This window comes from Rhinolophus ferrumequinum, chromosome 20 (assembly GCF_004115265.2).
Source record: "Rhinolophus ferrumequinum isolate MPI-CBG mRhiFer1 chromosome 20, mRhiFer1_v1.p, whole genome shotgun sequence".
In the NCBI taxonomy this organism is placed as follows: Eukaryota; Metazoa; Chordata; class Mammalia; order Chiroptera; family Rhinolophidae; genus Rhinolophus; species Rhinolophus ferrumequinum.
The window spans coordinates 39,659,906-39,674,104 of NC_046303.1; the positions used below are offsets into that span (position 1 = coordinate 39,659,906).

Sequence of the window (14,199 nt, forward strand, 5' to 3'; positions counted from 1 at the left end):
AACTGCCCAATCACTATGGTGTACACCTGAAACTATTATAATATCGTATGATAACTGTGATTGAAAAATAAAAAAAATATACTAAGGAAAGAAACAAACACATGAATTAACTATGATTAAATACCTAAAATTCCTTTTCTTAAAAAAGTAGGTAAGACACCTTTTTATTTTTCAAGTTCTTTAGAAGAAAACTTACCAGAGAGCCCTGTGGGTACCCAATGTATGCTGTTTAGCTTACTTTAATTACCTGTAATGTAACTTTTATCATACTTTATTCAAGATTACTTGGTTAGAAGCTCCTTGAGAACTTGTCCACATTTTGTCTTCAGCACCTTTGTATTTGTCTTCAATAAATGCCAATGAATGAACCAGTGGATGATTGAATCACGGTGCTTTCTTTCAGCTCCATTTTCAAAGGCTCTGCTGTTTGTGTGTATAGCATGGCTGACATCAGAGCAGTTTTTAATGGCCCATATGCTCATAAGGAAAGTGCAGACCATCGCTGGGTGCAGTATGATGGAAGAATCCCTTATCCCCGACCTGGCACAGTATGTATCCAACTTATTAATCAAATGATTTTCTCAAGCCTATTTTCTCTTCCTAAATCTATTATAATAAACTATGCAACTCACCACAGTAACATGTACTATGGTTTTTAAAATAACTATTATTTATTTACAGTGATGTATTAGCCTTCCCATCCTTTACTGGAACGTAATATTTTTCTTTTGAGTAAGAATGTTAATTCCTACAGGAAACAATGGACTCTATTAAAGGTGAACACAATGCTGATAATATAGTGCTTATCCTCAAAGAGTCTACAGAATCACCGAAATGATTTAGTATATAGAATGATAGATATTTTAGGTTAGATGGAAATGCCAAAGTATTTATTTATTATTAAGTATTTTTTCCTCACATACAGCACTATATGTAACTAGAGTTCCCAACTTCTACTTTATTTATTTATTTATTTTAAAGATTTTATTGGGGAAGGGGAACAGGACTTTATTGGGGAACAGTGTGTACTCCCAGGATTTTTTCCAAGTCCAGTTGTTGTCCTTTCAGTCTTAGTTGTGGAGGGTGCCGTTCATCTTCAAGTTGTTGTCCTTTCAGTCTTAGTTGTGGAGGGCGCAACTCAGCTCCAGGTCCAGGTGCCGTTGCTAGTTGCAGGGGGCGCAGCCCACCATCCCTTGAGGGAATCGAACTGGCAACCCTGTGGTTGAGAAGACGCACTCCAACCAACTGAGCCACCCGGGAGTTCAGTGGCAGCTCAGTTCAAGGTGCTGTGTTCAATCTTGGTTTCAGGGGGCTCAGCCCACCATCCCTTGCGGAAGTCGAGGAGTTGAACCGGCAACCTTGTGGTTGAGAGCCCACTGGCCCATGTGGGAAGCGAACCAGCAGCCTTCAGCGTTAGGAGCATGGAGCTCTAACCTCCTGAGCCACTGGGCCGACCCCCACAACTTATACTTTAAAAAGACTACATCAGTTATAAAGTTTCATTTAAATGATCTCCTTTCTTGTTATGCATTTGTCTTTTCCTTGTTATGTTGTACTTTGGAATAATATGCATATTTTAGGTGGGGAAAAGATCTAGAGAATCCCGGGTCCAAAATTTCATTTAAATAGTATAAATCTTATTTAAAGCACAGATGAAACAAGTAAGAAATGTTTTCTAGTGTTTATGCATCTGTTTAAAAAAAAAAAACTTTGCAGTTTAAAATCCAAATGTGCATTATAAATAGAAGGCTTCTGTTTGTTGATGTGATTAAAACCCTTTTAAGTTATTTAAATATTTTAGGATTGGTTATTGAACCAATTTATATTGAACAAATTGAATATTACGTTGAAGTAGTGTAAAGGAAAAATGCCTTTTTTAAAATTTAGGATTCACTATGACTATTTCTACCAAAGAGATCTAAAATGATCATTAAAATCTCTGAGAAAAATTGACTTAACTTGTCTAATTCTACTAAGTTTTGTCTTTTTATATTTTTGGTCTTAAAGGGGATACAGCTGATAAGCAGGCTTTCTGAATTCTCTTTTCATCTTCCTGTTGTACAACCTAATTAAATGTGGGAAACACACTTTACAGCCATATCTATTTCCCCTTCATTATCCCTCAATATAAATATGTTTCAGGGATGTTTCTGGACTGATATGAAGATAATCACAACTTTTGTGGCAACAATTTTTTTTTTGCAAATATCATGATTTTTAGGATTTGCTTTTTTATTTTTTTTTGAATGTCAAAGCTATACTTGGTTGTTTCATTTTTATACTTGAACAGTAACATAGGGTGTAGGTATTCTTAGGGTGTGCAGGTACTCTTCTAAAAGTTTTACAAACCTTAATTTTCATATGACTCTATGAAGCAAGTGCTATTATTATTAATACCATTTTGCAGGTGAAGAATCTGAGGCACCGATAGGTGACGTAACCTGCCCAGGGTCACAAAGCTAGTGAGTGGTGCAGTTGAGTTGTAACCCAGACACACTCAGGTGGCAGAGTCCGAGCTCTTGGTCCTTGTACTATGATACTTTATTACAACTTTTGAGGCTAAAATACATTTATTTTCCCTTTCCATGGAAGGTCTTTTACCGAGTATACATTACACACACACACACACACACACACACACACACACACACACAAATATAATGAATATATCATATATATTTGGGGGAGTGGTTGAGGAGGATGGTGAAAATTCAGAGAGAACTCTAGCTGGGGTTAAGTATCATAGACTATCACGTTTTGAGCTGTTTCTACATAAATTTGTTTTTAAAAATCAACACTGTGACCATGCAGGCCATTTAAAAACGTATTTTCAATTATCTGGATGTTATAGAAGAAAGAATTTGAGACAAACCATCCACATTAATTGCAGAAAATAACTTGCATACATATACACAGCAGTTGATTCTTTTACTACTAGGAAATTTGAATTAATTTTCAAAATGGTCGTGTGCTGACGCATCCGGATTGCATTACATTCTAGTTATAGTGTCCATTAGAGGTGCTGTAGAGGGAGTGGTTGTCACCACTGCCCTGCTCCTGCCTGAAAGAGCTGTGAATGCTGTGTGAGGCTTAATGACTGTGCACATGTAACGTGGCTCTCCTCAAACGTACACGACCACTTCTATAAAATGTGCATAGGTGATCTTCCCTTCCCAAATAGTAAAACACATATGTCAGTGAGGAGGGTTTTTTTATCAATGAGAAAATAAGCACCACATTATGGTAAACAGACCAGTCTTTTGCTGTCGAAATACAATTTACATTGTAGATGTTTTTTCTAAGAGTTCAACATTATCTAGGAGGTAGGCTGTATCCACACTACCAAAGAAATACTTAACTTAAAAAAAAAATAAACGATTAACAATTTAGAAAAGAAAAAATATTATCAGGCATAAGGAAGTGCCATTTCACAGAGTTATGCCTTATCTTTAATAAACATCTACATTTCTCATCTAATTCCTATGCTTTTTAAAAATGTGTAAACATATTTGCATCTGAAGCTGAGCTTTGAGAATTATGCCTTATAAATAATCTTTTATCCATAGCCCATTCTCAGGCCACTGTTGGTAGTGGAGACAGAAAAATAAAGTCTCCCTCAGGAAGACTCCAGTAGAACACTCTCTTTGATCAGGTAGATTATGTCCTTTTTATAGAATTTGGATTAAAAAAAATATTCTAGTTACTGTCAAAGGTTATATATATATATATATATATATATATATATATATATATATATATCGCTTTATATATATTAATATATATATATATATCGCTTTATATATATCGCTTTATATATATATATATATATATATATATATTGCTTTATAGTTTTGGTTAATTCTTTCTTGTTGTTCTGAACTAAACTCAGATTGTTAGCTAGTTTTACATGGGGAGTAACCATATAAGCCTATCTAAATAATTTATTCATGTAAAACAAAAAATACTGAGGTATTTTAAAACTACTTTTTATTGGCTAACCCTTTCTAATTGGTTCTGTGTAAGAATAATGATGACCAGTCCTCCTGAAAGGTTTGTAAGCAGTATCTAGCCTAGAAAGCTATAGTATCCAGAAGATATTAATTATTTCTAAGTCACTAGTTACTTTTATATTCTCTTTGAAATTACTATGACCAAATTTGAAAATGTCTAAAATCATAAATAAATGTGTAACTTTTTTGCTTCACTACTTTAGTTATTTTTTAATATTTACTTTTTATTCGCATACAATTCAATTAGTCAGATTTTCCACATCACATTTTATATTTGGAGGGCGGTATTGAAGTTAGGAACATCGTTTATTTGGTGTGAAAATCTGTTACACAAATGTGCTTTTTATAAACTAATTTTACCATTTTAAATAACTCTGTATTCATAAAATCATTGAAATTATATTTCCCAGTGCATCAAGTAACTGCACTTGTAAAATTTGAGAATCTAAACCAGAATGGATATTAGAGACCTCCCAATTCATCCTCCGTTTACAGGAGGAAACTGAGGCCCAGAATAATTAAATAACTTTCCAAACATTATATTGCCAAACACAGCAGAATGAAGACGAATGTTGGAGTTTTCTGATCAGTCTTCTCTCCTTTATTCTTTAATATTCTCTAACATGCACCTGTTCCCTAAATTAACCTGACTGATATACTGCCCAATGCTCTATCTAAAATTAACTGCATTTATTTTTACAAAATCTCGTACATTCTCTTTTAAGTGTATTTTTTAAAGCAGCCTAAGTTCAGTAATTTTTGTTTAAGTGAAGCTATGAATCTTCTTATTTTCTACAAACTTCCAGTTCAGAAATTTTAGTCCAAAGTCATTATTGAACACGTGTCATGATCCAGCCACGGTGGTAAAGCCTTATATGTTATGTCAGTACATCCTTACAACATAATAATGTAGATATTTTATGGAAAAGAAACAGCCCAGTGAGCCCAGCTCATGCTCCTGGCCTCATAGCTTGTCAAGTGGTGAGACTGGAACTAAATTTAGACCTACTTAACTGCAAATCAGATGCTGTTAACCTCCATGTCTTTCTCCCTTCAAAGTGAAAAAAAGCAAACAATGGAACTGAACCTGACATTGTTTCCCCAGGGATCGATCTGTTCTCTGCACAAATAATAACAAAGAAGTTTCGAAGCCTTATTGCACTTATCATTCCTTTTTATTGTAATTTCAGGTAACACATCATACTTGAATAAAAGCATTGCCGAATAACTTGCTTTCATGAAATGCAAGAATCTTTAGTGAAAGCCACTTTACACTTAGGTTAAAAATCTTAAGTGGATTCTTTTAAAAACCACCTTTGCTTTTACATTTTCTGCATTCATACTGCTATGAAGGCTGAGTTTCGGTTCTTCCAGGAGTACCTTTTGTTGATGTTACCAGTCAAACAAATAAACACTTTAGTGCACCATAGCTACTTTAATTTTTTTTTTTTTAGTTTTGACATAATTATGTACTTCCTGTGACCAATCACACCTGTACTCCTAGACTTACAATGATATTACCACCCTGTAATGTTCATAAGTCTGGAAACTCAAAGATGCACTAGGATACCTTTCCAGAATTCCATTACTTCAAGGGATTTTTCTGCCCTCTGCTGTTCAAATAGCATGTCTGAACAAGCTACATTTTGTTCAGATAGACTTTTACATCATATTGAACTGAGAGTCTTGGTAATAAGAAATTCCAAGTGAAATGAAATATAGCAGAATCCACCATACACTGAGTGGTAGAGGTCAGATATGGAAACCAAACTGATTTCAGGCCAAAAATGACAAGCTGCTAGAAAAAAAGATCTGGGGAAGATTTTTAAAGGCAGGAGATTTTATTTTTTATATTTGATGTATTATAAAAGATTTACTCTGTAATTTCATTCTGTTGATAAATAATTTTTAGGATTTGTGCATAAATAAAAATATTAATGTTTCAGTTTTTAAAGCATTCTCTCATCAAAAAATGAGAAGAAATACTTCTTAAAAAATTTTTGTTGTGGTAGCATTTAACATGAGCTCTAAAATCTTCACAGACTTTTAACTGCACAATACAGTATTGTCCATCTATGGGAATAATGTACACTAGATCTCTAGAACTTGTTATGTTGTGTAATTGAAATTTTATACCCATTGATTAGTAACTTTCTGTTTTCCACTCCTCCCAGACTCTAGCAATAATCACAAATCTCTTCTTTACTTCCATGAGTTTGACTACTTTAGATACCTCATATAAGTGGGATCATACTGTAATTGTTTCTTGTGACTAACTTATTTCACTTAGCATATAGTGTCTTCCAGGTCCATCTATGATGTCACATATTACACAATTTCCTTCTTTTTCAAGGCTGAATAATATTCCATTGTATGCATATACCACTTTTTTTTTTTATCTAGTCATCCACTGATGGACATTTAGACTGATTCCACATTCAATATGAAGGTTCCCCGAAAGACTAGAACTAGAACTACCGTATGGTCAATTAATCTACTTCTGGGTATTTATCCAAAAGAATTAAAATCAGGATCTGGAAGAGAGATTAGCACTCTCATGTTCATTGCAGCACTATTCACAACAGCCAAAATGTAGAAAGTACCTGTTTTTGAAGTTCAATTATTCAGAAATATATGTTTTGCTACTCTCGAATCATTTTGCCAGTGTTGCTTTTATATATATAATTTCTAAACCTCTAATTTTGTAAAGATAGCAGTTTATTTTTAAATTCCACCCTCCCCCAAATAGTTACTGGTTTTACTGTTAAACAAACTTTATTTTAAAGATAAAAACTTGCATATGAATTTCCCAACTAAGGGTCCATTTTTGGTAGGAAGCAAAATTAGATATTTATAAGAATTGTTTTTTAATTTTGTACCTTGATTTAATTGACTTTACTTTGTGTACTTTGCTGAATGATAGATTGTAATTTCACTAATAGCTTACACACCAAAACCTTATTTTAGTGAGAAACAAAGAAGGAAAATCAGTATATCCTATAAAAACTTTAGTGAGAATTCTTAAGTCTCAAATAGTCCATAGAAGGGTCTGCAATTCTATTTTAGGAATTCAGATCTTTAGAAAATGTTTAAGTTTTTTTTTGTAATTCATATTCATATATTAATCAATTAGCTATTTGATTTAACCAGCCCACTACGAAAACAATCTTAAGTGATTTTTCAACTACCACCAAATGTAAAATAATGCGATATCTTCCTCTCTGTAAGAAGGCCCACCACGTACAACTCACGTGGCTTTTTCTCTAGAGAGACTCAAAGGTAAATCAAAACAGTTTCCTCCCTTTACACTAGGGCCCTTTTTGTCCCTCTGCTATAGGATAAAATCTGAGATACAGTTCACATGCCATAAAATTCACCTTTTTCAGATGTACAACTTAGTGTTTTTTAGTATATTCACAATGTGCAACTATCATCACTATCATTCTAGAACATTTCCATCACCCCAAAAAGAAACTCTATACTCATTAGCAGGCATTCCCCATTCCCCTGTCCTCCAGCTGCTGAAAACCACGAATATTTCTTCTGTCTCTATGGATTTGCCTATTCTGGACATTTCAAATGAACGATCATATATATATATATGAAATATATAAAAATATATATATGTATATATAAAACATCTTCCAAACTCAGGATGTGGATGTATGATAGTCCTTTTATTTCCCACAAGACTTTTTTTTTTTTTATTGGACTTTCTAACATAGTAAAAGACATTGAGAAATTGCAAAATTCTTTTGATTCCAGGTACACTGGAAAGTTCATCATTCTGAATATGCTACCATGGACCTTCTCTGGGTCCTGGCATAATTTTTCTGGAAAGGCATTTTTTCACTTTAACATATCAAGCCATCACTGTCTTAACTGAGAGTGGTTTATGATTTTGCTTCAACAAAGCAAATCATGGAGGGATTGCATCACAGAATAATGATGTTTAATGTCAGCAACTCGATCTATCTAGCCCACTGGATATCTGTAATGATGCTTAACCTAGAACTGGAATGACTGCTGAGAAATTCCAACTTTCATCTTGGAAAGGGCAGGCATTTGAGATGACCGTGTAATCTACAAGTTCCAGAACTCTTTAGGGAACCCGTTTTATCTTCTTGGTCTACCTAAAATAGTTGGCTTTTGAGCTGATGATTCTCAGAATTTTATGTCTTCATTAATCTCCGAATTTAGATCTGGGTTGTAAAGTAGTCTGGCCCCATTAAATAAGAATTTTCTAGACTATATTGTAGATAAGAGGTGCTTTGAGGTTGATTTACAAAGATAGGTGTACCTGCCCTAAAAGAAATATGTGTTTTAAAAATAGTATCCTAAACTTCCTTTTCATTTGTAGATGTTAGACTGATAGTCTTACCAAAGGGGACTGAAAAATAATGGAAGAATTTCCTCACAGTGTCTCATGATAATCTTCTCACTTATGCAACTGAGGAATATGATTAACATTTTTGTTGTTGTTATTTGTTTTCTTTTATTCTGTTTTAAGGCTTTCCTAATTAATTTAAAATCTGAGGAAAACTTCTCAGAAATCTCATTTTATGCATCACTGGCTCATATACAAATTCCCCTCATATACAAATTCACAGTTTTATTTTCTCCTCAACATTTGTTTACTTCCACTTATTGGATAACAAACTATTACTTTGTCACTGCTTCTCCAAATTACTGAGTGTATCTTTAATTCTATTCATTTTAGGTTTTGGATTCTAGAAGAGAGAAGCAAAGGCAGGACTAGATTCCGGGCCTCTAGATTCCAAATTCCTAAAACTGATTTCACCTGAAGAGGGTCTATGACAAAACATCACTTTCATTTCCCTTTAACTTTATATATAGGTTGTGTTTCTCTGAAATGATGAGAGATATCTGATTTCTAACATAAATCAATATTTTCCACTGGCTTTTAGTTTTCTTTTCCATAAGGCCAACGTTCACTCTTAAAATGAGGTTCTCCAAATCCCACATTGCTTATTATGTTCAATAATGTTTTCCTTATTTTTAGTATAGAAATTCCCTCTAATAGAAATGGAACCTTTAAAAAAGAGACAAACAAACTTACCTCAGTATTTGTACCCCCAGCCTTTCTATCTCTGATATTGAATATGAGTTCTTTCCTTGTCCACAGTTGTAAACTGACTCTTAGATGAATAAGCAGGGGGATAGGATGGCACTTACTAAGTTTGCATTTTTTAACTTTATAAATAAAAATCGGACTTTCTTTGCATTGTTAGTTTATTTTTCCCAGTTTGCTAGAAATGAAAGCCTGGTTCAGTCTTTCCTCGTGCCAATTCTTCCCTCACGTTAGTCATTTTTCTGATTTGTTTAAAAGGAAACTGCAACCTGTAGAGAATAGCCTGAAGCAGCAGGGGAAGAAAACTTTTAACAGCTGTCTGGTGCTGGGCCAAGGGGCAAAGTTCTCCCATTGGATAAAATCCATTTTTCTCCTCTTATCCATTCTTCCCACTGCAGTAGTAAAGGCTGCATACAAACACGTAGATTTGTCAAGCATAACATGATCACACCTAGACAGCCATGGCCGCCAGCCATGGGAGATAGGCCCTGGACCAGGGCTTGTTGCTATGGGGCTTACCCTTTCATCTCAGGCTTTGTCTCGGCAGGTCTCATTTCTCTTCTACTCTTGTGCTGGTTTTATTTCCATCAAGATAATGACATTTAAAATTTTTGGTAACTGTTCTCTTTCTTGCCCCCCTCAAATTTTAAACCATGTTAGAGTTTCTCAAAACAGGTGGAACACAGATAAGTTCCTTGATTTATTTCCAACAGTCATAGGAGCTAAATACATGGAAGTTAGGCAAATGTTAGAAAGCTAGAGGCAGAAGTAAATAGCCATCTACAGTATATTCAGGTGGACTGTGTTATTTTGTAGAAATTAAAAGTACAGCCATGCAGAGAAAAATTCACTAGATTTTTCATACCAGGGATAAAACATAGCTGCAATAGGAACATTTTCTAGGTTTTTGTTGTTTTTTTTAATTAAAGTTTATTAGGGTGACAATGGTTAGTAAAGTTACATAGGTTTCAAGAGTACAATTCTGTAATATATCGTCTATATATTATATTGTGTGCTCACCACCCAGAGTCAGTTCTCCTTCCATCACCATATATTTGATCCCCTTTACTCTCATCTACCACCCCCTCCCCCCGTATCCTCTGGTAACCACTAAACTATTGTCTGTGTCTATCAGTTTTTGTTTCTTTGTTTGTTAGTCTTGTTCCTTTGTTGCTTTCAGTTTTATATACCACATATCAGTGAAATCATATGGTTCTCGACTTTTCCTGTCTGACTTATTTTGCTTAGCATAATAATCTCAAGATCCATCCATGTTGTCACAAATGTTCCTATATCATCTTTTCTTACCGCAGAATAGTATTCCATTGTGTATATGTACCACATCTTCTTTATCTAATCATCTATCGAAGGGCATTTTGGTTGTTTCCATGTCTTGGCCACAGTAAATAAAGCTGCAGTGAACATCAGAGCACATAGATCTTTACAGGTAAATGTTCTCAGACTTTTTGGGTAGATACCCAGGAGAGGGATTGCTGGGTCATATGGTAATTCTATTTTTAATTTTTTGAGGAACTTCCACACTGCCTTTCTTAGCGGCTGCACCAGTCTGCATTCCCACCAACAGTGTATGAGGGTTCCTTTTTCTCCATGGCCTTTCCAACACTTGTTATTATTTGTCTTGTTGATGATAGCCATTCTAACTGGTGTGAGTGATATCTAAAAATCACAATGCGATATTACTTCTAGGATTTTTTTTGAAGGAAAATAATTGAATATCATCACTAGCTTTAGATGGAGCATTTTCCCACACTTTCTCTTTTTCCTTTATGGAATTTTTCTTTCCTATTTCACTCTTACCTGCATGCATTGCTTGGCATTTCAAGTTATTTTTAGATATATGTGCTACATAGCTATATGATATCAAAGGAAAATTCCTCTGGTTTTTAATGTACTACAATAACACTATTTGATTCAAACTGTACTATCTTAAACCACAGGGAGTAATTCTACCAAATCACTTTCATTTGTGAAAGCATAGAGGCCTGATCCTGAGAGATCATGCACAGCAACCTAGAGGAAAAAGATCCTATGCAAACACGGGAAGCATGCCATGAGGAAAAGCTGCCATAAGAAAACAGACATATTCAAAGATTATTTTATAATAGTCAATAGAAACCAGGTTTTCCTTCTTTTTTTTCATTAGATTTTATCATACTTAAACCTTTTTTGTCAGTAGCGAGCAATGAGGGAAATTGTCGTATCTGTTTCTTTGCTAAATGTTCATATCTTCATTCATCTATACTTTCTCACTTTAAAATTTCGAATTATTTGAAAATTCGATACCATAACCTGTGTCTTGAATGTCATGATATTATTTCTTTTGAAATTTTGGCTACTGCATAACTGCAGCTGCAAAGTCAAAAGAGATTTTTTTCCCCTTAAGTTGGAGGGCAGTTTCAAAAATGTAATGTCGGCAAAATCCTGCTTTTGCTTTGATTTTAATGATAGACCAACCAGATTGTACTACAGGCATTATAAGCTGTAAACCCACTATGAATCGCCTTTGACTGAGCCTCAAACATGCAGCCTGTAATTGGGCAAGAGCTTTGAATCATTTGAGCTCCATATCCATTTTGAGTCACAGCTTAATCTATTTAATATAGGGTTCCTTCCATTATAGAGTTGACAGATTCCACTTGACTGAAGCCTAAGTACTAGAAACAACGACTGAGGACACAGACTTAGTTAGATCTTTATCCCAATATCCAGTTAAGAGTATGCTAATTACCAAATGGCTAGTATTCTAGGTCATTTCTAACCTCTTTAGTGCAGACCTGGGACAAATGAATAGATATCAAGAAAAGATCCGTTTCTTAAGACCAGACATGCAAGATTTTGGGGAAAGATAAAGATATTTTCAAATTAAAGTAATTTAGAAAATCATTAACAGATTTTTATTTTATACAACTATTTTGATATTTCTTCTAATTTAGTCAGTCATTATGCTTGTATTGGTCTAAAATTGGGTCAGGGTCATATACTGTGACTTTAAAGATACCGTAGTGTCTTTAGTTCTCTGAGAATGACCCTCTTTGAATGCGCCGACTAAGAAGTACGGTATGTTTTGGAGTCTTCACTGGATTTTAAATACGGCCTAGTCAGAATTGTTCAGTTCAGTGGAGATTATTTCCAACTTGTTTAAAAACTAAAATATGGAAAAAGCAGCACTTTCTTACAGACTTTCCTCAGTGTTACTCATTTTCTTCTCTACGCCTGCATCATATTGCCCAAGTTTTCCATTCCAAAAGAATGTATTAGCCCATTAAGGACTCAAATGTGACAACAGAATTATTCTGCCATAACTTCCTAAATTCCAGTATGTTGATATCATAAAACATATTTAGGATATACGAGTGAAGATATGTACTAAAAACGTCATAATATAACTCTGTTCATATGCTTTGGATAAAGACATCAAATTCATTTCATTTGTACTAGTATGAGTTTTTTACTTTATCCACCAGGGGGCAGGGTATGTTAACTATTGAATTAGAGGACAGTAAAAGGCACACGAGGTGTTTTTAGACAAAAGTGAGATAGTTTCACAGATCCTTTAGGGGAAGAGCTGTTGAATTTTTTACAATATAATTTTCACACCAATTATAATTATGGTTTTAATTTAAAACTGAAATCTTAAACGAAATAGAAATAATAGTTTCTCATATATTCCCATCTTTATAGATTACTTTCTTCATAATTATTTCAACTCAAATTTCATGAATCTTTGTAGTAAACAATAATCTTCATAAGAAATGAGCTTCTGTAGAAACTTTAGATAATAATTATCTAAAGATATAATTTAGGATATTTTTGAGAGAGAAAACTGGATTCAAATACACCTGAGGAAAACTGCACTTATTTACAAGCGCATGTGATTGCATCTTGATCGTGCTGACCATTCCTTTAATGTTAACAATGATAAGCCTTAACAACAACTTTACTAGAAGTAAGTGTAAATTTCTCAAGTGCATGAATAATACTCCTCTCATTTCTTTTCAGTGTCCGAGCAAAACCTATGACCCACTGATCAAATCAACCCGAGATTTTCCAGATGAGGTCATCAGTTTCATCAGGAGGCACCCTGTGATGTATAAATCAGTATATCCAGTTGCGGGAGGACCAACATTCAAGCGAATCAATGTAGATTACAGACTGACACAGATTGTCGTGGATCATGTTGTCGCAGAAGATGGCCAGTATGACGTAATGTTTCTTGGGACAGGTACCTAGACCTGGATTATGCTTTCTTTCAAAGGCATTTTTTATTATTAGACAAATAAGGCAAAAATATTTATTGTCGAAACAACATAAGTAATTATTAGCTAATGTCTAGTCAGTAAGTTTTTGTTGTTGTATTCAAATGTCTCAATCTTTATAGGAAAACAACCCTTCACCCCTTTCCAAACACACACACCCACACATGCACACCTGACACTTTTTCTCATTCATTGTTTTTTGGGGTTTTAAGTCCTTAGGGATTTTTGAGGTACCCTTCCTAGGGAATTCCCCAGATCAGGATACATGCATCTTTTTCCAGGCGGGTTACTTATTACTCATTATTTCTTAAAATTGCATAGCACGTGCTTTTAATTGACAATCCTAAATATCTCCCAGCCTTCGTGAGTGTTCTTTGAGATTTCAAAATATATTTGTATATTTTGACTGCAATGGGCCTGCTATATAGATTAGGTGCTCAATACATATTTGTTGAATGACTGTGGACTAAAATTAAACAAATAGGGTAAAGCAATGTTTCTTTATTTTCAAACTTCACATTTCCCTTTCCCTACAGAGATCTTTGGTAAGTCTTACTCCAAAGGATCTCTAAACCCAGTCTTGAGAATCAGTGACTTAAGATGACTTAAGATGGCTTTTCAAAAAAGTTAAGCATTGCTTTGTAAAGCTCTTTAAGTAGAAACTTCTTGGACTTTATTTTTCTCTTCCTTGAATTTTGTAGGTTAAGTATCACTTTTCATCATTGGAACCCGTTTTATTTTTTTTTCCTGCCAACTCAATAATTACAAAATTATGAAAAAATATTTTTCAGAAAGAAAACTATTGCTTATTTAGTGCATC

At 34.2% G+C, this 14,199-nt stretch overlaps 1 protein-coding gene across 1 annotated transcript in view; it reads left to right on the forward strand.

Annotated features, from left to right (window-relative positions):
• The window catches only part of SEMA3D (semaphorin 3D), a 200,307-nt gene that overhangs the window by 163,209 nt on the left and 22,899 nt on the right, over positions 1-14,199 (forward strand). The window contains exons 11-12 of the mRNA XM_033088884.1: positions 404-548; positions 13,123-13,345. Of these exons, the coding sequence (XP_032944775.1) occupies positions 404-548; positions 13,123-13,345 (368 nt within the window). The remainder of the gene's footprint in view (positions 1-403; positions 549-13,122; positions 13,346-14,199) is intronic.